This window comes from Rissa tridactyla, chromosome 9, assembly GCF_028500815.1.
Source record: "Rissa tridactyla isolate bRisTri1 chromosome 9, bRisTri1.patW.cur.20221130, whole genome shotgun sequence".
Lineage (NCBI taxonomy): Eukaryota > Metazoa > Chordata > Aves > Charadriiformes > Laridae > Rissa > Rissa tridactyla.
The window spans coordinates 22,793,609-22,807,472 of NC_071474.1; the positions used below are offsets into that span (position 1 = coordinate 22,793,609).

General features: G+C 42.7%; 1 protein-coding gene across 8 annotated transcripts in view; it reads right to left on the bottom strand.

The window, feature by feature from the left end:
* Nucleotides 1-13,864, bottom strand: part of MYO9A (myosin IXA) — a 188,189-nt gene that overhangs the window by 49,177 nt on the left and 125,148 nt on the right. For all 8 annotated transcript variants that reach the window (XM_054214434.1, XM_054214436.1, XM_054214438.1 and 5 more), the window contains 2 exons: nucleotides 2,196-2,317; nucleotides 683-824 (listed from right to left, as the gene is read on the bottom strand). In XM_054214434.1, the coding sequence (XP_054070409.1) occupies nucleotides 683-824; nucleotides 2,196-2,317 (264 nt within the window). The remainder of the gene's footprint in view (nucleotides 1-682; nucleotides 825-2,195; nucleotides 2,318-13,864) is intronic.

Here is a 13,864-nt window from a genome sequence, read left to right on the forward strand (position 1 = left end):
TTTTCTGCCCCCATATTAGATGCCTCTTTATGTCCAGAGAATAAATGTTTTATCCCAAAGTCCTGTTCTCTGAAGCATCTTGAAGCTGATGCTGAAGTGTGTCACGTGCATTTATTGCATCAGAAACACAATTACGGATTTGCAGTCGTAAATCCCGAGTCGTAAATCATCCAGGCTCACCTGCCCACCAGAACTGTTTCTGCTAATAATTGGCATGAATATAAATAAGGTCAAGTTTGAAATCATTTGTGTGGCATTTTAAGAAGTACCTGCAGCAGTGACATGCTAAGACCTATGCTCATGTAACCTCTATTTAAAAATGGCTAATGATGCAAAAAACATTGGGTTTTCTAAACAAACCAAGCCCAGAAAGGCTACCAAATACCCAACTTCAAGCCATCGCTTGGGACATGTCATTAACCTCAGTGCACAACCCTAAATTCTTCCCCTAAATGCCAACACGCAGAGCTTGCAAGGTGGAGGAGAGCAGGAAGACACCATCCCCACCACCTTCTCATTTCAACCAAGCTTTTCACCAAACACTTCTCTCCCGACCCTCACATCTCTTCTCTAGCCAAGTCCTCTCCAAAACATCTCCATGGAGCCTTTGGGGCTCTCCTTCCCCATCACAGTTCGATGCTTTAAATGAAAACAACTGCCGGGGAACAGCTGGGTGACAGACCTTCACTCCGTACTTCACTTTGCCCGCATAGTGTTTGATGATGAAAGCCGGCTCCATGACCGCTGGAAATTCTATGTAGGAGTTCCCTTCATGTTGACGCTTAAACTTGTCCAACAGCGTCTGGTTTGTGGCTTGAGGAAAACTGAGTGGAAAGAATTAAAAATAAGAAAGCCGTAAACCCAACGAAAAAGCTTTTACAACACCAATGGGAAAACAGAGAAATCCTGAGCTTCCACTTCTGTGCCTGCAGATACTAAGCAAGCACTATTTTGTATGCGTCGTGTGGTTATATACGAGTGCAAGGTGTATCTGTTGTCTGACGAACTCTTAACTGATTTAGTGACGGTCTGAAATCAGTTATAAAAGCATAAACAGGTATATTTTTATTGTGGTATACTGCATTGTATGCGTATTGTATGGAAATTTTTCAGAGTAGCTGCCTTTATCTGAAACCCCAAGTTTCTGACAGCTTAGACTGCACCTATATCTATGGGGTATTCACACATTTAGGAAATATTGAGCTGCTTTGCCTACAAATCTCACTTCACATTCAGGAGTTACTTGACTGACGCTGGCATAGGAGAGAGGAAGATAAAGGACAGAGAGCTTGAGCAGCTTGGTAAGAGCAAGCCAATTCTCCATCCTCAAACTTCATGTAAATCTGCGACTTGGGGGTATATTTCCCAGCTTTACCTAAGCTGGTTTAGCCTAGTGTGGTATCAGTGAGACAGCATTACCAATGCTGTGTGTCTGGTCAATGAGACAAGAAACGGAGGAGAAAGCTGCAAATGGTGGGAGGAGAGCTCGTGCCCTGGACCAGCGCATGCAGATCCAAGGCGACACCAGAAGATCCACCTGGCCTTTCTCTGACCTTCTCAGGGAGAAAACTGGCACGTGCATCTGACGGGAGGTGCCTTACGCTCAGAACTTTCCACCCAAAGGCAAACACAGAAGCCACAAGCTCATCTGATAACTTCTACTGAGACCAGTGGGATGGACATAAATACCCAAGGGTGCCAACCGCAGCTGCTCATGAAACCCTGCAGCCCCTACATACAACTGCCCTCAGTTCACTCTGGCTTAGTTTTTAGAAGTAAATTGATAAATCCACCTTATATCTCAACCTCAGCACCCACACAACCTGCTTTAACTCATGCACTTGGATTCTCCCTTCAGTCAGCTCAGCATCACGCGTCTTCACATTGTTATGCCACAAGAGACAGGGAGAGAAGTGAGGAGAGAAGTCAAGGAAACCTTTGCCCTTCCCTTTAATGGAAGAAATTCTTGAAACAGAATTTTAATTATTATTTGTTAAGGCATTTTGCTCAGCTTGCTGATTCTCCACTGTTTGCATTACCACCTCAGAAACAAAACTGGAGACAGAAGATAAATCATCCCAGTGAGCTATTAGCATTTTTCTGGGAAGAATCACAAGAGGAAAGACTTAAGGATAAACGCTTTGTAAGTGAAAAAACAAATATCATTATAGCAAAACCAACAGTTTCCTACTCACTTGCTTTCCTCATCCAGCAGATGGAGCAGTCCTGTTGGCTTCTTACTGATCAGGTTGATGCAGCTGGAGTTGTCTATGTAGTCGATGTTGTGCCAGCTAATTCCTTCTGCTCTATATTCCTCCTAAAAAGACCCCACAGATATTATAATGATGTTGGGTACAAGCAGAAAAAGAAAGGTGAAATTCAAAGGTTTTCATGGAAACCGACGCACCATTTACCCAAGCGAACACCTCTTCTGCTAATACGCCACCGATACTTGTCTTGATGCGAAAGCAAATGATTAAAGAACCACTCGAACAATCTCAACCACAGGGAATCGCAGGATATTCTACCATTTCAGGCACCCCAAGGTTTTGCTCAGACACAGGTTAGCTGTACGGCACACCGTGCCTACCAAAGACGCGTCTTTGCTTCTCTCTTTCCTTTGCCTGGCTTGCTGTTAAAGCATTATACAATGTATTTGCATCAACTAATATTTAGTATTTAGTTGCTAGAAGAAAACGGTGATACAACATATTCATTTAATTACAGAGAAAAAGGAACAAAACTCCTTTTCCTGCTTCACTGGGCTCTACTCTTCTACATCTCCCACTATTAATGGCTGGTGCTATAAGGGCTAACGAAGAGCCCTCCAGCTAGCAGAAATCACCACTGCAAGACCAGCAGAGTCACGACCCTTTACAGTAAAAGTGAGGATCTGTCCCCAAATTCACACTGGAGAAAAAAAAAAGCTATTTATTTTCCACCAAAATAACTCCGACTCTTGCTCTTTAATAAAGGTTATTGCCTCCGAGACAGATTTTCAGCTGAATTACTTCGAGAAGTCTTCTGCAGAAATTAGTTTAGGGTGTTTGGAATAAAGTCAAGCTGGTTTGTCCATAAACCCCATAATTTTTATCATATGCTTTTAAGACTTGCGACTCACTCTCGAAACAGCGATATTGGAAGTGCACGTTACTCCACATGTTGGAAAAAGTCCTACCGATCCAAGTTGTGTTTTTACTTCTCTATTGTAAGACATTTTGATGGCATAATTGAAGAAAAAAAAGGAAAAAAAATCCTCAAAAATGTACTAATATGATACACCTTTATAACAATCCAATTCATTTTTTATTGCTGCTTCTGCTTTTATTTTTAATATGAGCAAAAAACATAAAAAAAGTATGCTCTTCCAACTCTCCAAAGTACCCCCATCCAAAATTAACATGAAGACTACCTATATTATTTTTAGAATTACAGAGCCTGGAGTGCTTTGAGACACCTCATAAGGAAATTTGTGCTAAAAAATTACGAGGTCCTGAATTTAGTATTTGGGACATCATGTACCTTTACACCAACCATACACACTATATCCATAGGTGTGGATGCAGAGAAGGAGTTTTTAATGGCTCTAAAGCCTTTCAGGTTCAAAACAGAACGCATCCCGTTGGAAAAAAAAAACCCACCTGAAAATAAGGAACAACTCCGCACTATGAATTTTACTTTTTCTTTTTTTTTTTTGCTTTTTCCTCAGGTTCCTATAGAAGAACCAGGACATAGCAGGCATGCAGAATAGCATTCACAGCTCCCTGCTAAACTATAGGCATTTAAAAGTCATATATTTCACTATGATTTGTTGTATTTTTAGTGCAAGTCAGGAAAAAAGCTTCTATACGGCAACCCAGCCAACTGTAGAAGATTGCATATTTCTTGAGCAAGCATAAGCTTCTCCTGAGTGATTTAGAAGAGAGAGATGGCGATGCGTGCAGCAGTAATGGGAGTCAGCATCATTTATCAACCGCCTGCTTCTGACAGCCGCTTAATTGGACGCAGGGTCCATTAGTCCCAGCTTGGCCCGCTCAGACCTGGTCCTGAGCACTCAGAGAGCAATAAACCTTGCCATGATGCTAAAAGAAGAGCCTTATTTTAGTGGTGATATGCAGCTGGTGCATGTTGCTTGGCTTACCTATTATTCTCGTGGCTCTTTTTTGAACTATGGGGGCATTACACTTTATTTTTCCCCCACAAAACCCCCCAGTTATCTAGAGTTTTAAGTTTGCATACATCTCCATTGGGCACACATCATCAACTCTGCTCTAGAAGCCCTCTAGACATCCATGTATGAAACTCTTATGACCACACAGAAAATTTTCTACTACTCCAAAGATCAGTGCAAAATAACTAATTGGCAATGCCAGCCGGGGTTTTTTTTTGCTTAATATAGTCCTGTAAACGACCATAAAAGACCACTGAGTTCAAGGTCTCTACTTCTTTAGGCTCATCTTCAGCTCTGCAACAGACAGTGCATGACCTGAGGTCGGTCATCACGTACCTCCTGGCCTCGGTTACTTCAGATGCATGATTTTGGCTAATTTTCCCTCCTCGGCTCTTCTTTTTTCCTCTGGGACGGGTCAGAAACACTCACTCCCAGGCCGTGCAGTTGTTCCCCACATCTGCCTGTCTGCTGCTCCCTCCCTTCCATCCCCCGTGCAACCTCAGGCTGCGTTGGCCAAAAATGAAGAGGGATTAAAGTCCTCAACTAATAACCTTTTCCACAATAACTCAGATACACGCTGTCATTTCACGGCAGGAGTGTATGCAGCAGAAGCTACACCGGAGCAATTGCTCCAAAGCTGAGGTGGAAAAAAATTCCCTTTATTTCTTTTTTCCTAGCATTTCTCCAGTTATGGGTTTTGTTGTCTTCAGAAAGAATCACAGACCAGGAAAAATAACTATGGCTTTGTGATTGAGGGATGTAATTCCTTGAGTGTTTCCTGGTCTGCAGGACACCATGCAAATTATGCACAGAAAGCAGCAGGTTTAGAGTAAAATCATTGCTGCCCATATATATATGTTAAACTTATTCAATTAAGTTTCAGTTATTAATCTTCTATATAATTTCTATATTCATCTGTTAATGACCGTTTTTCTGCAGAATTCAGGACATATCCTGAAAAGTTACCTCCAAATATTTCTTCACTTTTATGACAATAAAGTCTCTGCCACCCTTTGATGGATGCAGGGTCCTCGCAGAGCACTTTATTAAGGAATTAGATCCAAACAACAAGAGGTTTTCATTTAACAAACATACGATCAAGATGAAGATGATACGAAACACTTACAGCTCATTCAAACAAAACCCCCTCAAACTGGAGGTTAATTAAAAATCAGCTTAAATTTATACCTTGACTTAAAACTAAGTTATATTTAGAGGGAAATTCAAATGCCCTATTTCTAGAAGACCAACTTCACATCAAGAACCAAAGCATTGACATTACCACTATCTGCAAAAGTTTCTAGCATAGTAAAGTCCATGGAGTCCTATTTTTTCGCACCCTTACTCCCAACAAAAATGTACAGACTTACTCCTCCCATCCCTGCATAGCTGAAACCTGGTCTGCTGGAAGGTGGAGAGATGCAAGTTCACTGGAGAGGAGAGCACTGAGCTTGGCAAAAGGAATTGAGCAAAGAATCAAAAAAAGACATTCAGGGCTTTTTTTAGGGTCCAGCAGCTCCATATTTTCATTTAATTATTGGGTGAGATGCTACTCATTGCTCTCCAGGGGACCTGTAAAGCCACCACGAGTAGAATAACGCTTCCCAGTTGTGCATTTAGAAGCGATTCTGCTGCCCCGACCACAATGATGTTGGCAGGACGTCAACGTTGGCACCGCACGTCGCCGAAGGGACTCGTTCTGCCGGCGTGAGCCCAATCACTTCTCAAACGGCGTCACCCAGATCAGAGCAGGGGTGTGCTGCTCCAGCTGCATTGGTGCTCGCTGCAGCAGCCAGGGCAGCAAAATTGCAGAATGTGGATTTGGCCTCTCGGACTCAGCTGAAGCTCAGGAGAGAAGGAGGTTAGTGACTTGACCTCGCCTCTTTTTAGGGGAAAAAACCCCCATATATATATATATTTATATATATATGTATTTCATTATTGTATTTGATATTTAGAAAGATGTGGCTAAGCAGGGAGGTGGCTCATAAGAAAAGGCAGCATTAGTTTGAGTTTTTCTTGTTTGCAAGGGATGGGATTTTTAGAGTTTAAAATGCTCAGATAGACCTGAATGCACAAACTCAATTTGTGATGTTCAAACATTAAAAAAAAAGACCCTAAAGGTGATAAAAAAGGACGACAAAATGTGAGTCCAGACTTTGAAATGCATATACTCAGAATATGAGTATAAATCTTTACTGAATATCACACAACATTACGTGAGCCATATTACCGTGTAAGATTTGTGGTACCAAATAAACAAAATGTCCAACATTTTTATATATGAAAATTAAAGGAACTCTAGCAAAGAGATGGCTAAGCACTATTAAAGAGAACCCTGCCTGCCTACAACCGATCCCCGAGTACAAACACTGCTTATGCCACGCAGAATAACGAATTCAAGATTAAAATACGGGTGCTGAGCATCAGGAAAACCTTCCCAACTGGGCCGCAAGGCTTGATGGAAACCCCACTGCTGGGCACAGAAAACATCTGTAATTTTAAAGTAGAGAAACAAGTCCCACTATCTTTACAGGAGCGTTGGACCAGTTCTTTTATTGGGACTTTATTTCGATGCTAAGCCAAAGAGAAACACGCTCTAATGCGCAGCAGAATTAAAGGCTTATATATGGTGAGTGGGAGAAAATACCCACGAGCCCAGCAGTGTTTTGGAGGTGCTGGAATCCAACAGCTCTACCCATCCACACATGCTCCATTATGAATTACTCCATACCCAGCCATGGTCAACAGTAACACCAAATGCTAAAAAGCATAATTGGAGAAGAAAGCATTAAATATGATTTTTAAGCTCACACTTATCTAGACTATCATTCTCACCGGGGGGTATTGCTCCACAAAATCATATGGTAAAATTAAGAGGTGGTTGGAGGGAGTGATCAGGAGCTTGAAAAACTTCAAGAAGAGAAGCATAGAAACCCAGAGAAGAAACGAAGCAGGGGAGATGTGATAAAAATACAAAATGAAAAACGTAATAAGTTTCCCATCTGTCTTAAAGCACAAAACCCAGGGATTATGAAAATTCAAATCAAAAGGCAGTGAAAAATCAGACTTGAATACAAAGGCATGTGTTTTTCCACGATGTATGGCATTTGTTGCCGTATCACAGGATATCAAAGGTCAAAAATGTGTCATGATCTAAAGAGCTCTGGAGGGTGCTGGGCACCCATCCACACAGCCTGCAAGCCAAGAGCCGTGAAAATATCCCGGCATTTCAGGGCCCAGGAGGCAGCCGTCTTATACCATAGGGATATTGCCATTAGTCACAGTGAAAATTGAGAAGCAGCCCCCAAAAAATTCTATTTAAAACCCACAGACAAGGATGATACTCTCTCCTCTTTCCTGGGGATGGGGCAAGACTGATGGTAAAAACAGGGGTAAAACATAGCATGCAGTGCCGTCTCAGCTTTTATCAAGTCCGACCAGGAAATTAAAGCATATTAAGAAGGAAATGTAAACAAAAATGATTGATTATTTGCATGGAACTGCGTGCAAGGGAAATATGGGGTTTTGTGTTTCCCGGCAGCACGGCAATCCCTGCTTCAGAAATGCTCGAGTAAATCACAAGAGCAGAGGAAAACCCCATCAGCTCATTCACCTCCTCCCAGACGGAGCTAGATAAACCCCAGGAGTTTACCTGCCCAAGGTTTTTGTTACCGAGGCATGGGAAAACCTTGTTTACACAATGAAAATTCCCAAAATAAAAGGGGAAATCAACTAAAAAAATCCCTTTTTCCAGCATAGCTCCATGTGGGAATGCTTTCCATTGTGTTCCCATCGTAAATACTCTCGTAATCCAGAGCCGCACACTGTGGTGCGATCGACAGGCAGATACTTCTGGATGTCTAAATGTACATATTTTGCCTAAAAATTCACGACTAAACAGAAGGGTGTGAAATTCCTCTCTTCTTGGCTCTAACACCATCTGCTTCAGCTTCGGGCAGCGTTTGCAAAGCGAGAAACTAGGAATCAAACCCTCCTTCCACGCCTCTCTCCATTCCCAGCTGACTTCCCCAGCTCAAAATAATCTCAAAATATCCTTAAAAAAACATTGCGAGTCAATTTGACACCCACAAAAATATAAACCTTTGCAAATCCAAGCTTAGAGCCACTAAAGCCAAGCATATTAATTGTTTCTCTCTTGATTTCTTACCCAGTAAGAAGGTACCATCAACCTTACAGGTGCCAATGGAGAAGAAGATATGAATAAAGTATCAAAAAGCTCTGCTCAAATATTAGAAACGAAGCCGCATTCTGCAAACTATATTGAAAACCTTCCAGGAAAGAACATAACGTTTAATGTTTTAAGAATTACATTAAAAGAGGTCATTGTTATATGATAAACTAAAGGAGCTAAACCTTGTAAAAGCTCTTTTCTGGATATGTCCATATATGTATATATCCTAAATTCCATCTTGGGAAAGCTTTTCCAAGTCTGGAAACGGCAGCAAGACATGGGGGAATCTTTCCATCCAGGAGAGATCCATGCAGGATCTGTCCATCTGGGAATTAATCCTTCCCGTGGAGGATTAATTGCTCGTTCAGCAAATGCAGACAGGCATCGTGAGCCCCAGCATTCAGCAGAAACATCCCAGTGCAATTTGATAATTAAAATGGGCTCGATACGACAAATCCTCTAGATGAGAAAACCTTATTATTAGAGAGTTCCCAAATGAACGAGACCACCGTCTTATTTGGTGCCGGCGTTTACATGCCGCAGACGACGTGGATGCCTCGAGTTCCCGACATCCCTCCAGATAAGGATGCCGAGGGCTGACGATGCCGACGCTTTCATTTATGAACATGGATTTTTATGTTTGTTCTCAAGTAGAAAAGGAATTCATACACACAACCATATATATAAAAATATATATATAATATATACTTTTACTAATGCGCCCACAGACATAGTATATATAAACCTGTATCCACGTGCTCTATAAATACACAATCTATAAAGGGGTTTATAAACCACTATTTTAATGGTAACGTCTGGCAGTGCAGGGGTTCTGATAAACAGCCTTCTCCTGCACGCCTTCTGCCACCCGTTTGGAGTTGCAAACCTTGATGGTCGTCTTCGAGGCAACCATTTCTGTGGCTCCTCAGCAAATGGCAAGTGAATCTGGCTTTATTTTGAGGCTGAAACTTCGTCCACTGACAACCTCCCGCCTGCTGTACATGCGCAGCCTGAGATTTTAATTTCTTGTAATTTGGACTGTCCGTCATCAGAGAAAGTGTTTTGAAATAGTCAGTTCAGCCCAGGGTTTCGCTGCTACACAGGCTCTGCAGCACCCAGCTCTGAGCTCAAATCAGCTCCCTACGCTTCAGTGGCAACAGCAGGTTTCAGCCATAAATTATAATTTACTCTCAAAATGGGGAAAATTGGTTTTGCATGATGCAGCTGGCAAAACACACCTTGCCACGGTCCCATTCGCTCCCTGTGTAGGAGCATCCTTCTTCCCAACCTGCCTTACAACAGCCAGGAGAAGCGTGAGTCTAAAGATGCTGTGTAATCTGCTGGGAGATTAATTTCTTTAATTTCTTGCTATCTAAATTAAAGAGGAAAATAATTTTATATACATATATATCAATGCCGTCCTTGCATGATGTATCAGACTTAGCAAACGTGACAGGGACCTCGACAGTGGTCACGGTCAACACCAGACGCGTCCTCCACGCTGAACATCATGTTCCCCTTCCAGTCCCCACTCCAAACTCACGCCAATAAATACACTTGTTCCCGATTCCTCTTTCATTCATTCCCACTTACAACAGGCTCACAGTACTCCCTATTACATTTATATATATGTATGTGTATATATACACACAAACATATATATAGTTGTCTCAGGCTACCCCTATAAAATCTTGTTACCATGCCAAACCAGTCCAGGCAGGAATTCTGCATGTGACAAGTGGAAGAGCTGCAGTCAGGATGAACCTCAATATGACATGTTTTCGGATCGTATTGCTGAATATTTCAGAGGCTTCTCGCTCATCTTCTTGCTTAAGAAGAAGGGAGCTCACATTGCACAATGCTGTCCTATGAAAATCCACCAACATGCATTGAGGTCTTTTATTTTTAAAGAAAAGCCATTGCTCACAAGCATTGTTGGTGCTTTTTTGACGAAATAACCGAAGATTTCATCACGTCATTGCCTAACTTAGCTCAAAGCTATAAGGAATGTGCAAGAAGTTCCCCACGACTGTGGTTCTGGACTATGACCCAGAAACCAGTATAGGAGCATCCTAGATCACCCTAGAGCACCCCTAGTGCTCTCCAAAACAGGGTATGCTTTGGGGTGCAGGAAGAAAATACTTTTTGTATGACTAATGAATAAAAATTAACATTTATTTCATCTTCATCTCACTGTTTTTTAATTTTTTTTTTTGGAGGGGATGCTTCATAACATACATAATATTGGGACATGGATATTATTTGAAAATAAATAAATATACATATATCGGATCGCATGTCAGGAGCGAGTCCCAGAGGAAAGTCAGTCTTCAGCTTTTGCAGGACAAACCTGACCCCAAGATGCAGGAAGCCAGCTGGGTTAAGGTGACAGGACTGTCCCCTGGCACAGTCCAAACCCACAGATATTTAGCCAATATATTCTACCACGATGAGTAGAAAACATCATCTAACTGGAAAAAGTCAAGGAACCAGCTCAGAGAAGAGGGAAAAAGGGCTCAAGAGATGACGGTGACTTGGGAGGGGGATAACAGCACCTGGAGCAAGGCATCTGCAACTTGGAGAGCTCCAGCAAGGAGCGTGGGATGAAGAATGGAAGAGGGGATTTGAGTGGGGGAACAAGGTGGTTTGGGGAGGATACAGCACTGCTGCAAGCTGAGCCCGGGCATGCGCTTGCGTGCTCGGATGTATGGGATGCCTGCTGACGTTCCCTTAGCTTGCTTAGCTCATGAAAAGCATCAGCAAAGGCCAAGACATGGGGACTGCACTGAGATGATCTCTTCATCGATATAACCTTTGCTTTTGCTCACTACAGGACACTTAATTTCTAAAGCAGCCCACATTCCTAAGTCACCACTGCAAGATTGTCCCATGCAGGTGATGAGCAGAAGAGACTATGACCACCACACTCCTCCTCCTCCCTGACACATTTCCAACACGCGCAGGAACACCAAGCCCTCTTCGGATCATCTGCAGCACAAACCACCTCCAGTCACCTCCTTAACTTCGTCAAGGAAAGGACTGTACCAAACCCGCTGACAAAAAGGCACGTGCAAAAAGGCACGTGGTGACAACCACGTGTTGAACCTGCCTGTTCATCTCACCAGCTTTTTGCCCAAAAAATTCTTTTCTAGCACAATCGTGTTTGGTTTTAACTTCAAGAAAAAAATAATCAAATTTTGGACCTTCTGTTGTCCATCTCCCAAATCAATTCTGCTTTTCTCTCTCTTTCTCCTAGGCAAAATATGAGTTTGAATCTCAAATTTACACATTACCCACCTTGCAAACAGGAGCTTTTGGTGCACTTGTCACAAGATTTTTATGCTGTCAACTGCAATTATGATATTTTCACAAAAGCTGGGCTTCACAGATACGGTACTTTTCTGCACTGGGCTTAAACTAAAGGCCAGGGAATCAAATTAAAAAAAACAAAACAAAACAAAAACAACAAAGCAACCCAAACCTGTTTCCTAAGGTTACCTAATTCTAAAGTAGAAAAGATGCAGAAAAGCTCCCAGTCTTTTACACCAGCACATCACACCAGGAGAGCTTTCTAGAATATTTTCTAATGATATTTTAAACACATTTTCTACCTTGCCTACCCAGGATGTTGCTATACAGATTTGAGAATACTGCTTCTGGGAGTTTAATATTTTATATTTTAAATACGGCAGGAGGGTTGGGACTAGATTATCTTTAAGGTCCCTTCCGACTCAAACCATTTGATGTTATAGTATATATACATAATCATAGAATCATAGGGTTGGAAGGGACCTCCGGAGATCATCTAGTCCAACCCCACTGCCAGAGCAGGGTCACCCAGAGCAGGTGGCACAGGAACGCGTCCAGGCGGGTTTGGAATGTCTCCACAGACAGAGACTCCACCACCTCTCTGGGCAGCCTGTGCCAGGGCTCTGCCACCCTCACAGGAAAGAAGTTCCTTCTCATGTTTAGGTGGAACTTCCTATGCTCAAGTTTGTGCCCATTACCTCTTGTCCTGTCCCTGGGCACCACTGAAGAGAGCCTGGCCCCATCCTCCCAACACCCACCCTTTAAGTATTTATAAGTGTTGATAAGGTGCCCCTCAGCCGTCTTTTCTTCAGACTGAAGAGACCCAAATCCCTCAGCCTTTCTTCATATGAGAGGTGTTCCAGTCCCCTAATCATCTTGGTAGCTCTCTGCTGCACCCTCTCCAGCAGTTCCCTGTCCCTCTTGAACCGGGGAGCCCAGAACTGGACACAGTGCTCCAGATATGGCCTCACCAGGGCAGAGCAGAGGGGAAGGATGACCTCCCTCCACCTGCTGGCCACACTCTTCTTGATGCACCCCAGGATGCCATTGGCCTTTTTGGCCACAAGGGCACATTGCTGGCTCATGGTCATCCTGTTGTCCACCAGGACTCCCAGGTCTCTTTCCACTGAGCTGCTCTCCAGCAGGTCAGCCCCAATCTGTCCCGGTGCAGGGGGTTATTCCTCCCCAGGTGCAGCACCCCACAAGTGCCCTTGTTGAATTTCATAAGGTTCCTCTTTGCCCAACTCTCCAGCCTGTCCAGGTCTCTCTGATGGCGTCACAGCCTTCTGGTGTGTCGGCCACCCCCCCCCAGCTTTGTGTCATCAGCAAACTTGCTGAGGGTGCACTCTATCCCCTCATCCAGGTCATTGATGAATATATTGAAGAGGACTGGGCCCAGTACTGACCCCTGGGGAACACCACTCGTGTATAATATAATATATTGTATTTTATATATTATATCTTGTGAATGTTCATCATCTGGAGACACTCAGGAACAAGGGGGTGGCAGATCAAGCCCCTCCGGACCCATTCCCCAGGGAGAGGAATGACCCAAGCCAATGCTCTGGGGGACCGATGACAACCAGAGTAGTGTTTTATTTGAATCCTGCAGTTTGAAATCTTCCTATCCTAAAGATAACGTTTAAACAACTCTAAGCATCCATAGTTTTTTTTTTTTTAAATATGAGTTATGTACTGTAAGCACCCTTTTTTTTAAAAAAAATATGAGTTACATACAATGGTGTGCAGCCAAATAATAAATCAATAACTCATGCAGGTTGTTATCTCCCTGCCTGTCATATGGCACACAGCTGATGGCAGCATTTTTCGGAGAGCACTCTCCAGCGAAAACAGAAATTTGAACTGAGCCTCCCAGTGCTCAACGGTTGACTTCTGGTGGTTGACTTTTGTTTTCAGTGGTGACAAAGAAAAAATACATTCATGCCTAACTAGAGCCATGAGATGCAAAAAATCCCTCACTGGAGGGAAGGGGAGAAGAGCTCTAGGCAACAGGAGAAGACCCTTTTTCGTAATTTATTTTCAATTTAATTATTTTAATAAATTTTATCTTAATTATTTTTAATTTAATTATTTTTTAGCTACTTTATTTTAATTTTTTGTATTTTATTTTCTCTAAACAACAATTATGGCCGCTGGGAGATGGAGCAGCACGGCATGAGAAACCCCAC